The sequence below is a fragment of the Mchenga conophoros genome, linkage group LG20, assembly GCF_057382185.1.
Source record: "Mchenga conophoros isolate Kocher_MC1m ecotype Shallow Benthic linkage group LG20, M_conophoros_male_GT1.1, whole genome shotgun sequence".
NCBI classification, from domain to species: domain Eukaryota; kingdom Metazoa; phylum Chordata; class Actinopteri; order Cichliformes; family Cichlidae; genus Mchenga; species Mchenga conophoros.
The window spans coordinates 10,589,172-10,603,731 of record NC_140545.1 but is presented as its reverse complement, the minus strand read 5'-3'; the positions used below and the strand labels follow the sequence as shown (position 1 = coordinate 10,603,731).

Here is a 14,560-nt window from a genome sequence, read left to right as displayed (position 1 = left end):
CTTGGTAGCTGCTGTCCAAAAGTGATGTCATTCCTTGTGCTGCACCACTTTGTCTCAGTACTTTGTTCTTTCAGGGGGAAAAAAAGGCCCCGGCTTGCTTTGCTTTTGTTTTTAAATGACTCTGACTTCAGAATGAAACCAATAAATTCTTTGATTTCGAGCCAAAGAAAAATAAACAGTGCAGCTCGGGTCCCTGCAGGACTGGAACAGGTACTGAAAAAAGGCCCCTCCTGTCCTGGGGCTCGCAGAGCCAGCACTAAATGGAAATATTCATTAATCAATTTTATCTATCCCCTGGACCCACCGTAGGCCTTTCTGCAGATTATTACACCTGATGTGTTGAATAAGCTTGGACAGAGAGCTGCGAGTGGAACTGACTGCTCAGTCCCTGGAGGCAGACTATTGGCCTCAGCGTGCGACTAGTAAAGTAAGCTAGACGTCTGAGGTGTTCCATATGCGGTTTAAGGTCCAAATGGTTCCAAAGGCTGTAGACAACATTGTTTATTCTGGCTTTAGTAGCTTACTTGGGGCAGTGTGTAAATTATTTGAATGCTATGCATCTAAAGCAAGGGCTTCTGTAAGTTTTTCAGGTCCATTAAAAAAAAAAAAAAGACATTTGGGACATTTTGTAGAAGGCTATGGTGAGTTCTCCCAACAGTACTAATATCTTCTGGGTTTCTGTGCAACTAATTAGTCCCTATTTTTCAGAGGAATCCCGTGGGTGGCCTTGGACTCCTTCAGCTGCCTTAGCTGAAAGAGCTTTGAAGAAGTCCAGGCTTGATGAATCCAGACTGACGTCATCGTCCCGAACAGCTGATGAGAGCTGCACAGAACTTTCATCACCAAATAAAATGCAAACCACAGCATCTGCCACAAACAGCTTTTTACAGTCAGGTAGTGTTTTCCACAAAAAAATGTAAAAAATATCTGTCACAGAGCATTTATTCTTTGCACAGATGTAAACGCATTTACACAAAGACGGTCAACAATTTTACGTGGATACAGGAAGAACGTTTAAAAAACAAAACAAAAAATACTAGTATGTGCCCTAGTGAGTGAGGTCTCCTGGTGACCATCTGTGAATATGTCCTGTTCAGTGTGCAGAGGAGCTGGGCTGTTCTGCTTCAGAAGCGCACGCGTACCCTCCACGAGTAGTTAGTGAGAATTTTGTTCTTCTTCTTAACGATGCAGGTGTACGTGCCTTCATTGATGGCGTTGGCCACTATAGTAATGTGGTCGTCTTTCAGTGAGATGTAGTTTGGGTGAGAGAACTCCAGCAGCTCCCCGTCCTTGTACCAGCTGAAACAGGATTCGCACGTTAGAGACGGCGCTCAGCAACTGCAATACTGTAGCATCACTGTAACCAGGTAAACTGATAACATATTGGAGGGAGAGAGAGAGAGAGACACTCACTGTACTTTGCCTTTCTTTGATGCTATTTTCTTCCCGCAACGAAATGTCAGTTTCTTGCCCTCGACCACCAGCTTGTGTTTGGTCCTTGGGGGAGCCGGGGTGGGAGCTACGGTGGGGAAAGGGAATTCTGAAGAGGATAGAAAAGAAAACACTGGTGAGCTGGTGCACCACAACAGGAAATGCAAAGGTCATAACTTGGTGTTCTTAACCATAAAATGATTATCTTAAGATACACATGTGCAGTGTGACAACTTGCAAGATGTGGGCTAATTTAAACGATAATACAACGTTTGTAGCTGTGTTTCCATTCATATAGCCGGTGTGTGGCTCTTGGCTGACTTTATCTAACGTAGTCAGTGTGGCTGTATGAAATAAATGTTTCCCACCCGTGATCAAAAAGGAACTAAAAGATTTGTGATAACCATAAACCTCAGTTTCTTTCACTGTCTCCAGCTGTCACAGCCTTTCCTCACACAGCAGTGCCTGAAAGGAAAATGTGAACTAGGTGCAACAGTTTATTGAAATTATGCAATCATACATGGAAATACTGTATATACGGCAAAAACAGAGTTTGTGTGCAATTCTAGTGAGCTTGAAAGTCATTATTGTTATGACCACCTTTATTCTTCCACACAGCCTGAACTCTCTTGTCATTTCTTTAAGTAGTCATCAGGAATAGTTCTCCAGGGTTCTTAAAGGGCATTCAAAGCTCTTCTTTGGATTTTGGCTGCCTTTTGTCAAGATAATCCCACACTGCTTCAATAATGTCGAGGTCCGAGATATGCCAAGTTTTTGTCTAATAGCTCTTTGGGAATCATCTTGTTGGTGCAAAAATACGATTCCATGCCTGTCAAATTGTGTTATCTTTGGTATTTTTCATAGATTTGACTAAAGAAATGGAAAAGATGATGCTTTTTTTTTTTACATACTGGCAGTAATTCTAAGATTGTCTGTTATGTGTAGACACAACACTGATTCATCCCTTGAGTTAAGCATCTTTTTTATGATTGAATGATTGATAGGTCAGTCTTATGAGACTTAACAAACAAACAAACGAGTGAAAAAGCAGCCAATGTCCAAAGAGAAGCTGTGAAAAATCTTCAGAAAGCCTGGCGAACCATTCATCAAGAAAACTTTTTTAAAAAAGTTAGAAAATTAAGAAATTTAGTTATCCTGCTTTCTGCTTTCCACTATATTTTGGATGCACATAGTGTCATTTGTACTCCATATTTTTTAAGGTTTAGTTACTTATTAGTTATTGTTTTAATCTGCTGAAACGCTGTATTAATGTAGAATTACTGTAGGTAAAACTACCCGAGAGTACATAAGTAAATAATATCCTCTCTAGCAGCAACATTAAAGAGAAACACAGATGAATGAATGCATGTTCCTGCCTGATGAGTCATTTTCCTTTAGTACTTGAAAGATATTCTGTGTGGGCACTACACAGACTTTTGATATAATAGTCTATCTGGGCGTCGGGCTGCACATGAGAGATTTTTATCAGTGTTTTCTACGCCAGGTTTCTTCACTCTGTTTATTTATTTTTCACCAAATATATAAATTTCTTGATTTGAGCCCCCGTGCGTTCCCCATGTTTTGTTTGTTTTTAAATCCCAGAAACGCCCATGCTTTCACAAACGCCTCGCCAAAATGCTGATTACTGTCAAAATCATTGATAGCAGCATTATCACGTCAGGCATCCATGCTGCTAACCTGCTGGCGGTGTGCCTGTGTTATCAGTGTAATCTCTCCCATCTGGTGACAAGCGCAACAGGCCGCCTCGTGATCAACTCAGAGTCTGCCTAAAAAACAGTCGCTCTCGTTAATGCTGCAAAAATCCAAATTGACCTTGTGTGTCTCTAACCCTCAAGCCACAGTCTGAAATTCCAGCGGTTTGGAGTCACTCAGGAATTTTCCACAGCCGTACAACGTCTCCCAATCAGCAATGAGGAACAGATTACTGTGAGCCAGGAATCGTATCCTCTTGCCTCTCTCCACACTGTCCCCCTGTTGCTGACAAAAAAATCTCAGAAAGCCACAGTCTGTGGGGCTGTGATAGTTAAAACTGAGCCACTTCTTGTTGTGCAAAAAAAAGGAGATCTCTGCACCACAGCATCCCACAATAAACCTACAGAGGCAGTTGTCTGATGAGTGACACTTGTGTAAAGCAGCCCTCACTGAGAGAGCAATCGACAGGTAGCGGCCCTGCTGTGTGAGCGTTCTGAAACGCTGCCACTCTCCAGAAATAAAACACAGACTCTCCCAGCGCCAAGTGTAATCTCCCTACAAATCAGACCCTTGAAAACCTCCAGCGCAGCTCTGCATGGCTGGACCTGTTGGCTCCCGTTGCTCCATTGGCAAACGGTTCACAGCAGCTCCTTATGCTGCTCAATTGAGAGAAAACTTTCTCTGTCTTCTTTTTTTTTCCTTCCCCCTGGACTCCTGCTGCCGTTGCCACTGCTGCTTCTTACCGTAACAGAAATCACAGCTGGAGGGGCAGTGCTTCTGCATCAGTCTGCGCTTGCTCTCGCAGTAGCCTTTCCGAGCCCAGGCCGGACAGATAAATAGACGATCCAAACATCCTGGAGGAGGGGGGAGAGATGAAGTGAGGAGGAGGGTCAGATGGCAGCTCTTAGTCAGGCAAAAGAATTGGAACACCTCCAACCCTCCAAACACGAACACACAATCTGCTTTTTGTGCCAGTGAAAATGACTCACTATGACACACGCTAAAGACCACTCGTGAGTATTTTTTACAGTATTCATTAATGTTTCGCTTTCAGTCATCAAACGCAAACATTGTGCTCTACATTATGATTGGTTTTGATCAGAAGCGCGCAGCAATACTCCTTTACAGGAATATCTAGATGCTTCTAATACCAGCATCAGACTACATTCTGAGAAAGCGTCCGATCCGGGCAATGCCTTAAATCATCCCGGTGGGATGTTGGACAGCGTCCTTTACAGGACATATGCAGTTTGAAGGCCAGTTGGAGTCTAGACCCAATTCGTCATCTCATCTGACAGCGGCAGCATCAATCTTGTTTTCCCTCAGCCATGTTTAACAACAACGTTAAGGAATTCTTGAACCTGTCAAACTGCCCGAGGGAATGAATTCTCCTGCAGGTTCTTCTGTCAGGCTGTTGAGAGGCTTCCCAGATGCACCGTCAGTTTTCTGCCCTTGTGAAATACCAGTCGACACTCAAAGCTCATTTTCAATCCTGATGCTGCCATATGTGTCATCAGCCTCATCATGTGTCTTGATCCCAGCTCTTTATGGGCCTCATTCATTCAATCAAGAGGCTTTGGGGTGCCTTTCAATGTGTCATCTAGACCACATACGTCCCCCCAAATCCTCAGATGTGTTATGAAAGTACAAAAAGAAGACCTTTAATGTTTGTGTGAGAGAAAACATAAGGACTGTGAACAAACCGTAGAGCCGGTGCAAACCCCACACCTCATCCTGTGTGATGAGCTTGCGCCCTGTCAGAGTTGCATTCAGGTGCATCAAAGCTTTGGGATCCATGGAGTGCATGAGTCCCAGGACGTGACCGATTTCGTGAGCCGCCACGTGGACGAGATCCGTCAGCCAAACCCCTGCAACAGAGACAGCTCAGCTCGGTGTCTGCTGCATTCATTACTTCACGCATGAAATATTAAAAGTTTCAGCAAACACAATAAAGATGCGTGCCTTTCTTCCAGCTGAAGCGCATGTTTCCCAGAATCCAATATTCGTGGTCGTCAAAGTGGATCTCTCCTGTTGGCGGGAAGAACGCGTGAGCCAGTTCTCCTGTGATGCCATCGAAACAATGGTGCAAGTGGGACTGCCAACAGTCTGTGTGGTTGACTGGATAGAAGCCTGCCAAAACAGAGAAACGGAGAGAAATAGCTCAGAGCCAAGGAGGGAAGCCCTCCCTCCATTATTCCTGCTCCGTGGAGACTGGAGTGGGGAGATGATGGATCACAAATGACAAACTCAGAGGATGACGACCATTCCTCTCACTCACTCTGAGAATTTATGCAGGACTCTCGAGTTTGCACCCAAAGGGGGCAGATAAAGCAGAATTTGGGGACTTTTGCCATGAGCTGATATGTCTGGAAGTTGTTAGACATTTTTTTTCATTAAGAATTATGAATATGTGTTGAATATAAGCTTGGTAATGTCATTGCAGTGCTGCGATTTAATGAGGCAAAGAAATTGCGGCGACAACAGCAGGGAGAAACAGAAAAGTCTGGCACTCAGAACTAACCAAGCAACATCTTTTGAGGGAGAGATGCACCCACCGATCTTGATGTCCGCCTCTTGGTCGGCCGGCACCTCTCTGAAGGTGAACGGCGAGACGTCGCTCCACATGCCAAAAGCCTTGGCGATTCCCCGACGTGTATCGCTGGCGTTCATCAAGTTTGTAGGGAAGGAGAGCAACCTGCTCGGAAACAACAGCACGGTGTGGTTAATAGTTGTCCCTCAACACATTCCTCTACAGCTGAGGAATCTGCCAAAACACAATAGCTACTGTTCAGACACAAAAGAATTCCCACATTCCTCAGCACCGCTCTGTTTTAGTGAGACCAGATAGTTTCTAATATCACAGTTAGACAGTAACTTAATAAATTGTTGATACCATCCATTTTACTAGTGCGAAAATTACTTAAATTAAGCTGTTTAAAAAAAAAAAGTTTGTCTACCACCAACCAACGGTTTTTGGAGCTCCTCTAGCTCAATCTAATCTTCCCGTTAGCGGATCATTTTACAGCTCCAGGATGAATAAAGTTACTGGATCTTCTCCTGACAGTTAACACAGCTCAATCCAACTCTTTGGAAGCCAAGCAACTGTGGCGTGACTTTCAGAATCCCCTATGTGCTCACTATTTTACAGTGTTCACAGTCAGATGATAATTCAGACCACTTTTTGGTGCTTCGACAAACTTTTGGTGGACAAGGTTCAGTGCAAACAGTGACTTAAGATTAGAAAATGTAGCAGCTGACCCACATCAACAGTAGTTATAGTGCACGATTGTCTGAAATCTGGAGCCTCGGTCTCTCATCTCGGTTTCTTTTAGCACAAACATTCGCTCTCCCTTTGCCTAATTTGTATTGCTTTTGTGCATCGCAGGCTGTAAATAAATACTTGTATGTGAGCTTGAACTTGTCCCATTTGAGCTTCTCCGGGGTGAGGGTGTAGCGCTTGTTCCTGGAGAGGTGAAGTACTTGTGACCGGGCCTCTTTGCGGATCCCGATGAGCAGCACAGTGGTGTGAGCTTCTTCCTTGGACAAAGAGAAACTTTGAATGAATGACCTCACACTGTGACAGGAGTAACTGAATCCTAAAGACTCATTTGGCTTTCCTAAGAATTCAATGAGATTCAACTGGTCACATTAGTGAATATTATATTTTCAACTTTCCATCTCAGGAAAGAAGTAAGAAAAAAGTTGCATTAAGTTTGATACTTTTCACCAGTATGTTGAGTCTGATATCTCTTCGGGGGGATGACAGCTGGAGTCTGGACTCTGTTATAACACTGAAATGCTGCCTATGGGTGCTTTGAGTTTTAATGCTTTCATAAATATTCTGCGGCTGATGTTGAGTTGCAGAGATATTCCATAATAGTGATCACACCTCGCAATAAATCTATAACTTTCTATGGAAATGGGTTTGAGCAATAAATCCGCTTTTCAGCACTAGAAGAGAGGCTGCGATTTCTCAGTTGAGGAGCCCATTCCTGTGCTTGACAACAGGAATGTTTCTCGCACTGCCTGATGGCTTTAATGGGGTTTTAAGGAGGCAGACATTTAAAAAGAGAAACTGCTGAGGGTACACAACTGGCAGTCATTGGGAGACACGTGCACAGCACACGCTTTTGAAGGCGCTGGGTGAATATAGGCTTAAACCTGACTTTGTTGAAAAGTACCACTTGGTCTGTTATACCTGGCTCTTTACAAGAGCCTGACTGATGAGCAGGAATACCGTGTGTCAGGTGAAATGCAAGGGGATGAACAAGATTTTATAGTAGAGAGCGGAGCAAAGTGAAAGTTTTCAGTATGCTTCAGACTAAGTGTTTCTTCTGTGGTCTGACAACAAGATTAGAAATGTCCTTTCAGGGTCTAACATGCAGCCAACACGAGGCTATGGGTCATGCTCGCCAAGTCTCTTTGGGTGTGAAACTAACCAGTGTCTCCATGTGACTGCAATCATCGTCTGAGTGAAAAACAGAGAGCAAGACACCACAAATTCTTAAGAGTATTGGGATTCTTTTTCACGAGCATTCAGAACATGCATAAATACTGATACATTTAGATTTTTTCAGGCAAGAAATGACACAACCTCTGTTAAATCGTGGATGCGCTGATTAAAAATGGCTAAAGGTTCAAATAAAAAGGTCAGATTATGCACAAGTTGTCCCCGTGAGCCATTCAGTTTCAGACAATTTTTCCTTCTCTTGCCTCTCTATGATGTCATTAAGCGTGGATATCTTTAATATGGTCATATCAGGCACTCTGCTCTGATTGTAACCACCGAAGCCCCAAACCATTGGCTGTTTGCATCATCTGTTTGTGAGGGGCAGCCAATCAGAGAAAAACCTTACTTTTACAGGGGTATGGTCCTACTTCAGAAGTCACTTGGATATAAAGCTGGATTCTACTGTAAAACCACAACTCCAGGATTCTTTGAGTACCATGCCTCTTTTTTTATATAATATCTCTGACACTAAAACCCAGTACAAATATAATTTTCTTTTATAAATATAAGTTTCTTGCTGAGGAAAAACACTGAAGATGGAGAGAAAATATCAAAGTCTCTCCCTTCATTTTGGAATCTACGCCCAGTCCTCCAGTTCCTGTTCCTGCTTCACCCAGTCAAGACAAACAGATGCAGTACTTCCTTCATTTCCTTTCCAAAATAGTACTTTGGGTGGCCAGACTGTCCCACACCGTTATTAAACTTCACGATCTCTCGTGGTTTGGTGTTAAATATAACATTTCACTACCAGATTAAAGGCATAGGTCACTGTTTTATACAAAAGTTGCTTTTCCCGACCTCAGCTGACATGCTGGAGTCATGCGTTCAGTGACTTATGAGGTGTTAAAGCCAGCGCGTTTCTTAATGTGTCACGTCTTGTTATATTCACCACAAAGCTCATCTGGCATGTTTGCCACAAATAAAGATGAACCGCAAACCCACTAGTCCTCTAGACTAAACCTCAGAGCCGGCGGTGAGAGCTGACAGAGGGCGAAACATCTGAGGACAAATCCCACATGGATCGTTTGGGGAGTCTGGAAGAGTTTAACCTCGTTTCCAGAAATTTCTAAACAAGGGATTATGATTTTCATCTGAACCTCAGAGACTTTGAGGGTTCTAGTCAACAAAAGCGATTTTCTGTACACAAATCAAAACACAGACTGTCTGTCGCACTTTTTGTCAACACGCACATATTCATGTTAAAATGAAACAGAGTGAGGCTGAACATTGTCAAAACAAATATTGTTAATCTCGTTTAGTAATATAGAAATAATAAGTATGTTACAGTGGATAATTGCCGATTCATTTCAGTATAAATCAATGAGAAATGCTCTTTGGTTGTTCTGTTACTTAACTTCATGAAGTTGTGTAATCCCCACCAGCGGGCTTCTTGACTGACACATAATGAGAGCGTGTGGCAAAGGCAGTGACATAAAGCGATCCCTCAGGCTCTATGTCACAGCGGGTGGGTGGCACTGAGTGAAATGTGTGGAGAAACACATTTATCCAATTCGCTGAAGATATTACTGCACAGAGACCCATTCCATAGACATAACCTAATAGCAGCATTCATCTAACTTCACATAATTGAATCTGATGCCTATTACCATCACTCACTGATTTCATGTGAGGATTTCCAGCTAAAAATATCTTTGAAGATCCAGACGAATGGCTTGAAATTGCACGGATTCTTGCATAATGTAACAGTGAAAGAAAATGATGTGCATCGTTCCTAAATGATCTGGTATTTTCCTGATACCCGCTGCTCTGTTTTGCTGATTGTCAAGTGGGCACCGCCAGCACAACTAATAATAAAGCCGATAATAACCTTTGTGGATTTGTGGTAAATATATGGTGCGTTGCTTTTACCTTACCTCTTACTCTCAATATAAAACAGCGTTTCATTGCTGGGTTCACCATTACTGCCACTTTCACCATGAACTTTCAATAAGCCTTACTTTTCTACCCCCGTATGTAGTCTCCTGTTACATAAACAGTTTTGCAAATGGGGCAGAATTCTGAATGGAGTTTGGCGTTATGTGACTTCAAAAGGTAACCAGCATCTTAATAACTTCATAAGCACAACTATGTGCCGGACTCTGCAGCTGCAAGGAAAAAGTGGTCACAGCATACCTCTAATCTCCAGGTGGGAAACGCTGTGGTCTGCTGCATCCCTGCAAGCAGAAAGCTGAGCAGCACAGCAGCCAGCAGAGGTGCGAAGCCCCAGTCGCCGTTTCGTAAACTTCTGCCACTCTGACAGCTCACCATGGCTGCCATAGCGCACCTCCAGGGGAGACAAAAACAAGAAGAATCCCTTCTGCAAAAGACTGCTTCACCATCTATTCCAGTGAATGCTACTGCGTGGCCATAGCACGCATCGCTGCTGGTGGGTCACTACTTGGGGAGCTTGTGGTCGCTGTGCGCAGCAGGCAGCGCAGTCCAGCCCCGCGGACCGACCGGGTTGTGAAAGCAGTGCAGACTGCATCAGCTCTGCTCGCCTCTCTTCCGCACAGAGCGCCTGCCAGCGGGCTGGTTTCACGTTACTGTAGACGGGGCAGGGGGTCAGTGTCGAGACGACCTAATGAAAACCAAACGTCCGTCAAACCACTTGTTGCAACCGCCGGAGATGCAGCCAAAGCGGAGTCAAAGGCTGATTTTTTATTTTTTGGGCAAGATTAGTTTTTGCACGTTTATGTAACGCTGCTGAGTTTATTCTTCTCCTCCTTACAGCGTGGCAGATATTTTTAGGTCAGAATAAAATCGGGGCTTTATTTAGTCGGCTGTTTTGTTTAAATTACTCTATAAGAGACAGTTTTAAGTGTTTATTTTAAACATTTTATTTTAGTTTTACAGCTTGCATGTCCAGGAAGAAGAGTATGATATGAACAATGAATGTACCACAGATAATAGATTTTACTTGTAGTTTTCCAGCTCCAGAGGTGACACTAATATCGTGTACATGGTGAAACTTGAGGGGGTATGGACAACTCCTTTTCAAACAAATGATGTAATGATATTTTGTAATGATTGTGAAGGCACATGTTTGAAATGTTTGAAATAAAAATGAACTGAACTGAACTGAGGTGGTCACAAAAATATTGATGATACCAACCTGCTATAGTGGATCGATACTAGTGCGATAGGATCAATATTTAGTTTCTATTTTTCAAGTTCAGTATGGCAGGGCAGTGCCCATCTGAGTCTGATAAACTTTGTCCAGCTGGGATGTGGAGAATCTGCAGCGCTTGGAGAGAAGAGTTGAGCTTTTGTGAGGGAGCCACAGGAAGTGGGTTAACTAAGCCACCCTCCTCTGTACTATCCACCTCCAGATACTGTCTAAAGCTGGGCACAGTGACACAGGCAACCCTTTATGGTTCTGGTTTGTGCTTGTCTAATCCATTAACATGAAATCAGTCCAGCTAGCTGCAGGGACATCAACTGAATACTCTAGACCTTTGGCCTCAGATAAAACTGTGTCCCTGGACTCAGAGAAGAGAGAGCCCTACCATGCAACAGCAGTTTTTCCTGACACTTTCTCCAAAAGTGTGACCTTTTTTTCCAAGATGGAGTGCTGGAGCAGGCAACATGCAGGCAAATGTCCATGCACACGTTGTGCTTGTCTTCGTCATGCAAAGAAACCAAACCGGTGAGGACAAGTGCAAACAAAACTACTGCTTAAAATCTCTCGAAGGTACAGTTTCCAGAGGCGATCTGCAAGTCCTTCACTTATCACGTTTGTGTTTTTTAGAAAGGAAAAAAATGTGCTTGCTAGACTGAATTCGTATCAGGCCTCTCTGCATTGGGGGTTTATTTGTGTCCAGTTTTAAGGAGGGATCTGTTTGTTGGAACCTTACTCTTACTCTGTTACTCTGTCACTCTCCGGTCGACCTCACTGCTGCTTCGTTTCTCTTTCTGCTCATCAGCAACTTCTGCTGATTCCCCTTTGTTAACACCAAAGCAGAAAAACTGCAGATTTAGTTTTTTCTAGTACACCCTTGGGTGAAACCAACAACAAAATGTCCGGGCACATTTCGTGCTTGTCCTTGTCATGCAAAGAAACCAGGATGTTCATCACTGAGATTTGTTTTATATTCAAAAAGTCCAAAACCCACTTTTTTCCCACCCCAAGTTTGGAAGTCTTCCTAGTTTATCAACTGAACTTGTTGTCTGTTCTTCCTTTTTCAGCCAGACTCAAAATGCATAGTCGATTCCCAGAAATCATCACAAAACACAGACACGCGACATTTTAAATTAACTGTTGTTGTTCAGACGTTGATTAATGAAAATAAATTCGTTTTTTATTTACTTCAGAGGTTCCCATTTAAAGAGATTAAAGATGCCACTAATAGCTTGGTAAACAGTCAGTTCATTACACTGTCAATCTGAGCTGACACAAAATAACACAGAAGAGTAAATCTGTACAGGTGTTGATTTAGTACTGATGATATTAAACTTTCCCTTTTCATACATAAAGACACTTCCAACCATGATGCATAAAAGGTGGAAAATGGTGCAGAAAAAAATCCACCAAAATGCAGGAAAGGATGTGTCAGAAATTTAAACTTGAGAGAAACCTGCTGCTTCTGGGATGAAAGTCAAACCATAAGCAGTGAGTCAAAAATAAGGTTGAGTCTAATCACAAAAATGTTCCATGAAGTTGTTCCCCTACAAGACGTAGTGACACTTAAATGGCAGTTTACATTTGCACCCTCTGTGTGACCCTGTTATGACTCTGTATTTAAATAGCGTAGAGGTATTTCTATCATGTGATCATTTTTGTGGCTTTTAGGTCAAATCTTGTTTGAGTGTCTCTGACTCCGGTTGGTAAATAGTTGCTTTTTCCCCCGACACACAGTCTGACTGACAGGAAAATTGGTGGAATTTCTCGAATTAATAAATACTTCATAATGTCATGCCAGTTTCAGGGTTCTGGTATTATGCATGCTGACTCGCATGCTTGGCCCCGAGGACACATAAATGATATTTAATAATGATTCTGCCCGTGTTTTTCCTTCCCGTGACAAGCCAAGATGCTCTAAAGAAGACAGATCAACAAAAGTAGAAGGTAATCAACATTTTTTTTTCCTGAACTTAACTTTCAACAAACTAGAAGCATTACTGCAGCATTAAAATGCTTTATCTGTTTGATTTGGTACAGTGACCAAACCCAGAAGTTATTTCATAGAAATGATTCCACTGGATCCTTTTCTAAAGTGATGTAGCTGAATGCACTCCCACATTATTTGTCTTAGATAACCCAGTAGCTGGAGCGACCAATCCATTTTTGTAGTATACATTTGTGTAAAATGTTACAACTTTTTCTCTCTTTTTTTTTTTACATTTTCTTACCGAGTATATCGTGTGCAGCCCAACTGCTCGAAGGGGGAGATTTTCTTTTTCCCCTGGTCTGATGACCTTCCCCTGAGTTTGTTGTTCTAGTACACCCTTGGGTGAAGCTGGGAAAGGTCCTCAGCCAGCTGACTGTCATCTCTGGCCAGACCTGGCTAATCTTTTTTCCCTTAAATGGCTGGAAGCTAGACCGCTTGAACTCATGCGTCACTCATCCAACCACAAACCACTCTACTTACACACTGATTTTCTTTTTTAAGTAGCTTAACTGTGATTAACTGAGGTGAGTAAATCACTCTTTGTTATATGGCCAAGCCACATGTGATAGTTAGATTTCTTTCCCTGTGTTTGTCAGTTTGTTTGTTTCTTCCAGTCATCTGTTTTGGATTGTTTTCATGGCTATGAGCACAAACAGCTTCTTGTGACCTCAGTATGCATATGATAACTATGGCTATAACCACTTTTTCCTTTAAATTGTATATGTCATTGGAGGGTTGACATTTTGCCTGATTACATCATTGTGTGTGTTTGATGATGACATAATAAATATATATACAATACTGTGCAAAAGTCTTGAGCCACGCTCATTTCTTTACATTTTGCTTCCAATGAGTCAGGCCTTCTTGGGATTTTTTAAATGGTCTTGAACAATAGTTCTCCAGGCTTTCTGAAGGACTTCATGAGTTGTTGGTTATTTTTGTTGTTGTTGTTGTTGTTGTTTTTTATATTGGCTGCTTTTTCACTTATTTTCAGTCCAGTCCTTGTACCTGACCATTGTCAGAGAAATGTTGTTAAGCCACTTAACACTGACCTATACATCATTCAAGCACACAAAAATGCATCTAGCTCAAGGGGTGAACCAGTGCTGTGTTCACACATAACACAGTTTAGCAAAGAACCATTTTTAAAATGTATCTTTAGGCATTTTATTACCATCTGCTTCTCACAAAAACCCCCCCAAAACAAAACACAAAAATCTTTTTTTCTTTCTTTAGTTGAATCTACAAACAATGAAATAACAGAGTCTGACAAACATAAAATAGTGTTTTCACCCTAACATGGTGACTCCCAAAGGGCTATTAGCTAAAGAAGTTTCATAGCTTGGTTTGATGTCCAGTGTCTCCTTAAATATTTGAGGAAACTGGACAAGTTGGAGGTCTGGAGAGAGGTACAGTGAGTGTCTGCAGCCACCCGTAAAACACGGTGGAGGATCTGTTGCAGTGGGGCTGCATTTCAGCCAGTGGTGCTGGAGACCTTCTTAAAACAGATGGAATTTTTTAAAAAGTCCTGTCAGATTTTGATCCTCCACCACCATTGATCTGCTATCTGTATTCGGGTTAGCTATATATTTTTTAAGCATAGCAGTGATCACAAACACACTGTCAGTGGAGTAAAAGCATTGACAATGTGTTTGGGAACACCATCAGTCATGGATAGGCCTCCACGGAGCCCGGACCTCAACACTACTGCTGTACTGTCGGATCATCAAATGACAGCCAACGTCCAAAGAAGAGCTGTGAATGTTCAAGAAGCCTGAACTATTCATGAAGATGACTT

The 14,560-nt window shown here is 42.5% G+C and overlaps 1 protein-coding gene across 1 annotated transcript; it reads right to left on the bottom strand.

Moving 5' to 3' along the window:
* Window positions 1-443: 443 nt before the first annotated feature.
* Window positions 444-10,176, bottom strand: mmp23ba (matrix metallopeptidase 23ba). Its single transcript, XM_085258514.1, has 8 exons — window positions 9,788-10,176; window positions 6,545-6,681; window positions 5,700-5,839; window positions 5,107-5,274; window positions 4,848-5,012; window positions 3,888-3,998; window positions 1,414-1,540; window positions 444-1,299 (listed from the first exon to the last, which is right to left on the bottom strand). The coding sequence occupies exons 1-8, from the start codon at window positions 9,929-9,931 to the stop codon at window positions 1,125-1,127; spliced, it is 1,167 nt and encodes a 388-aa protein (XP_085114640.1). The 5' UTR covers window positions 9,932-10,176; the 3' UTR covers window positions 444-1,124.
* Window positions 10,177-14,560: the final 4,384 nt, after the last annotated feature.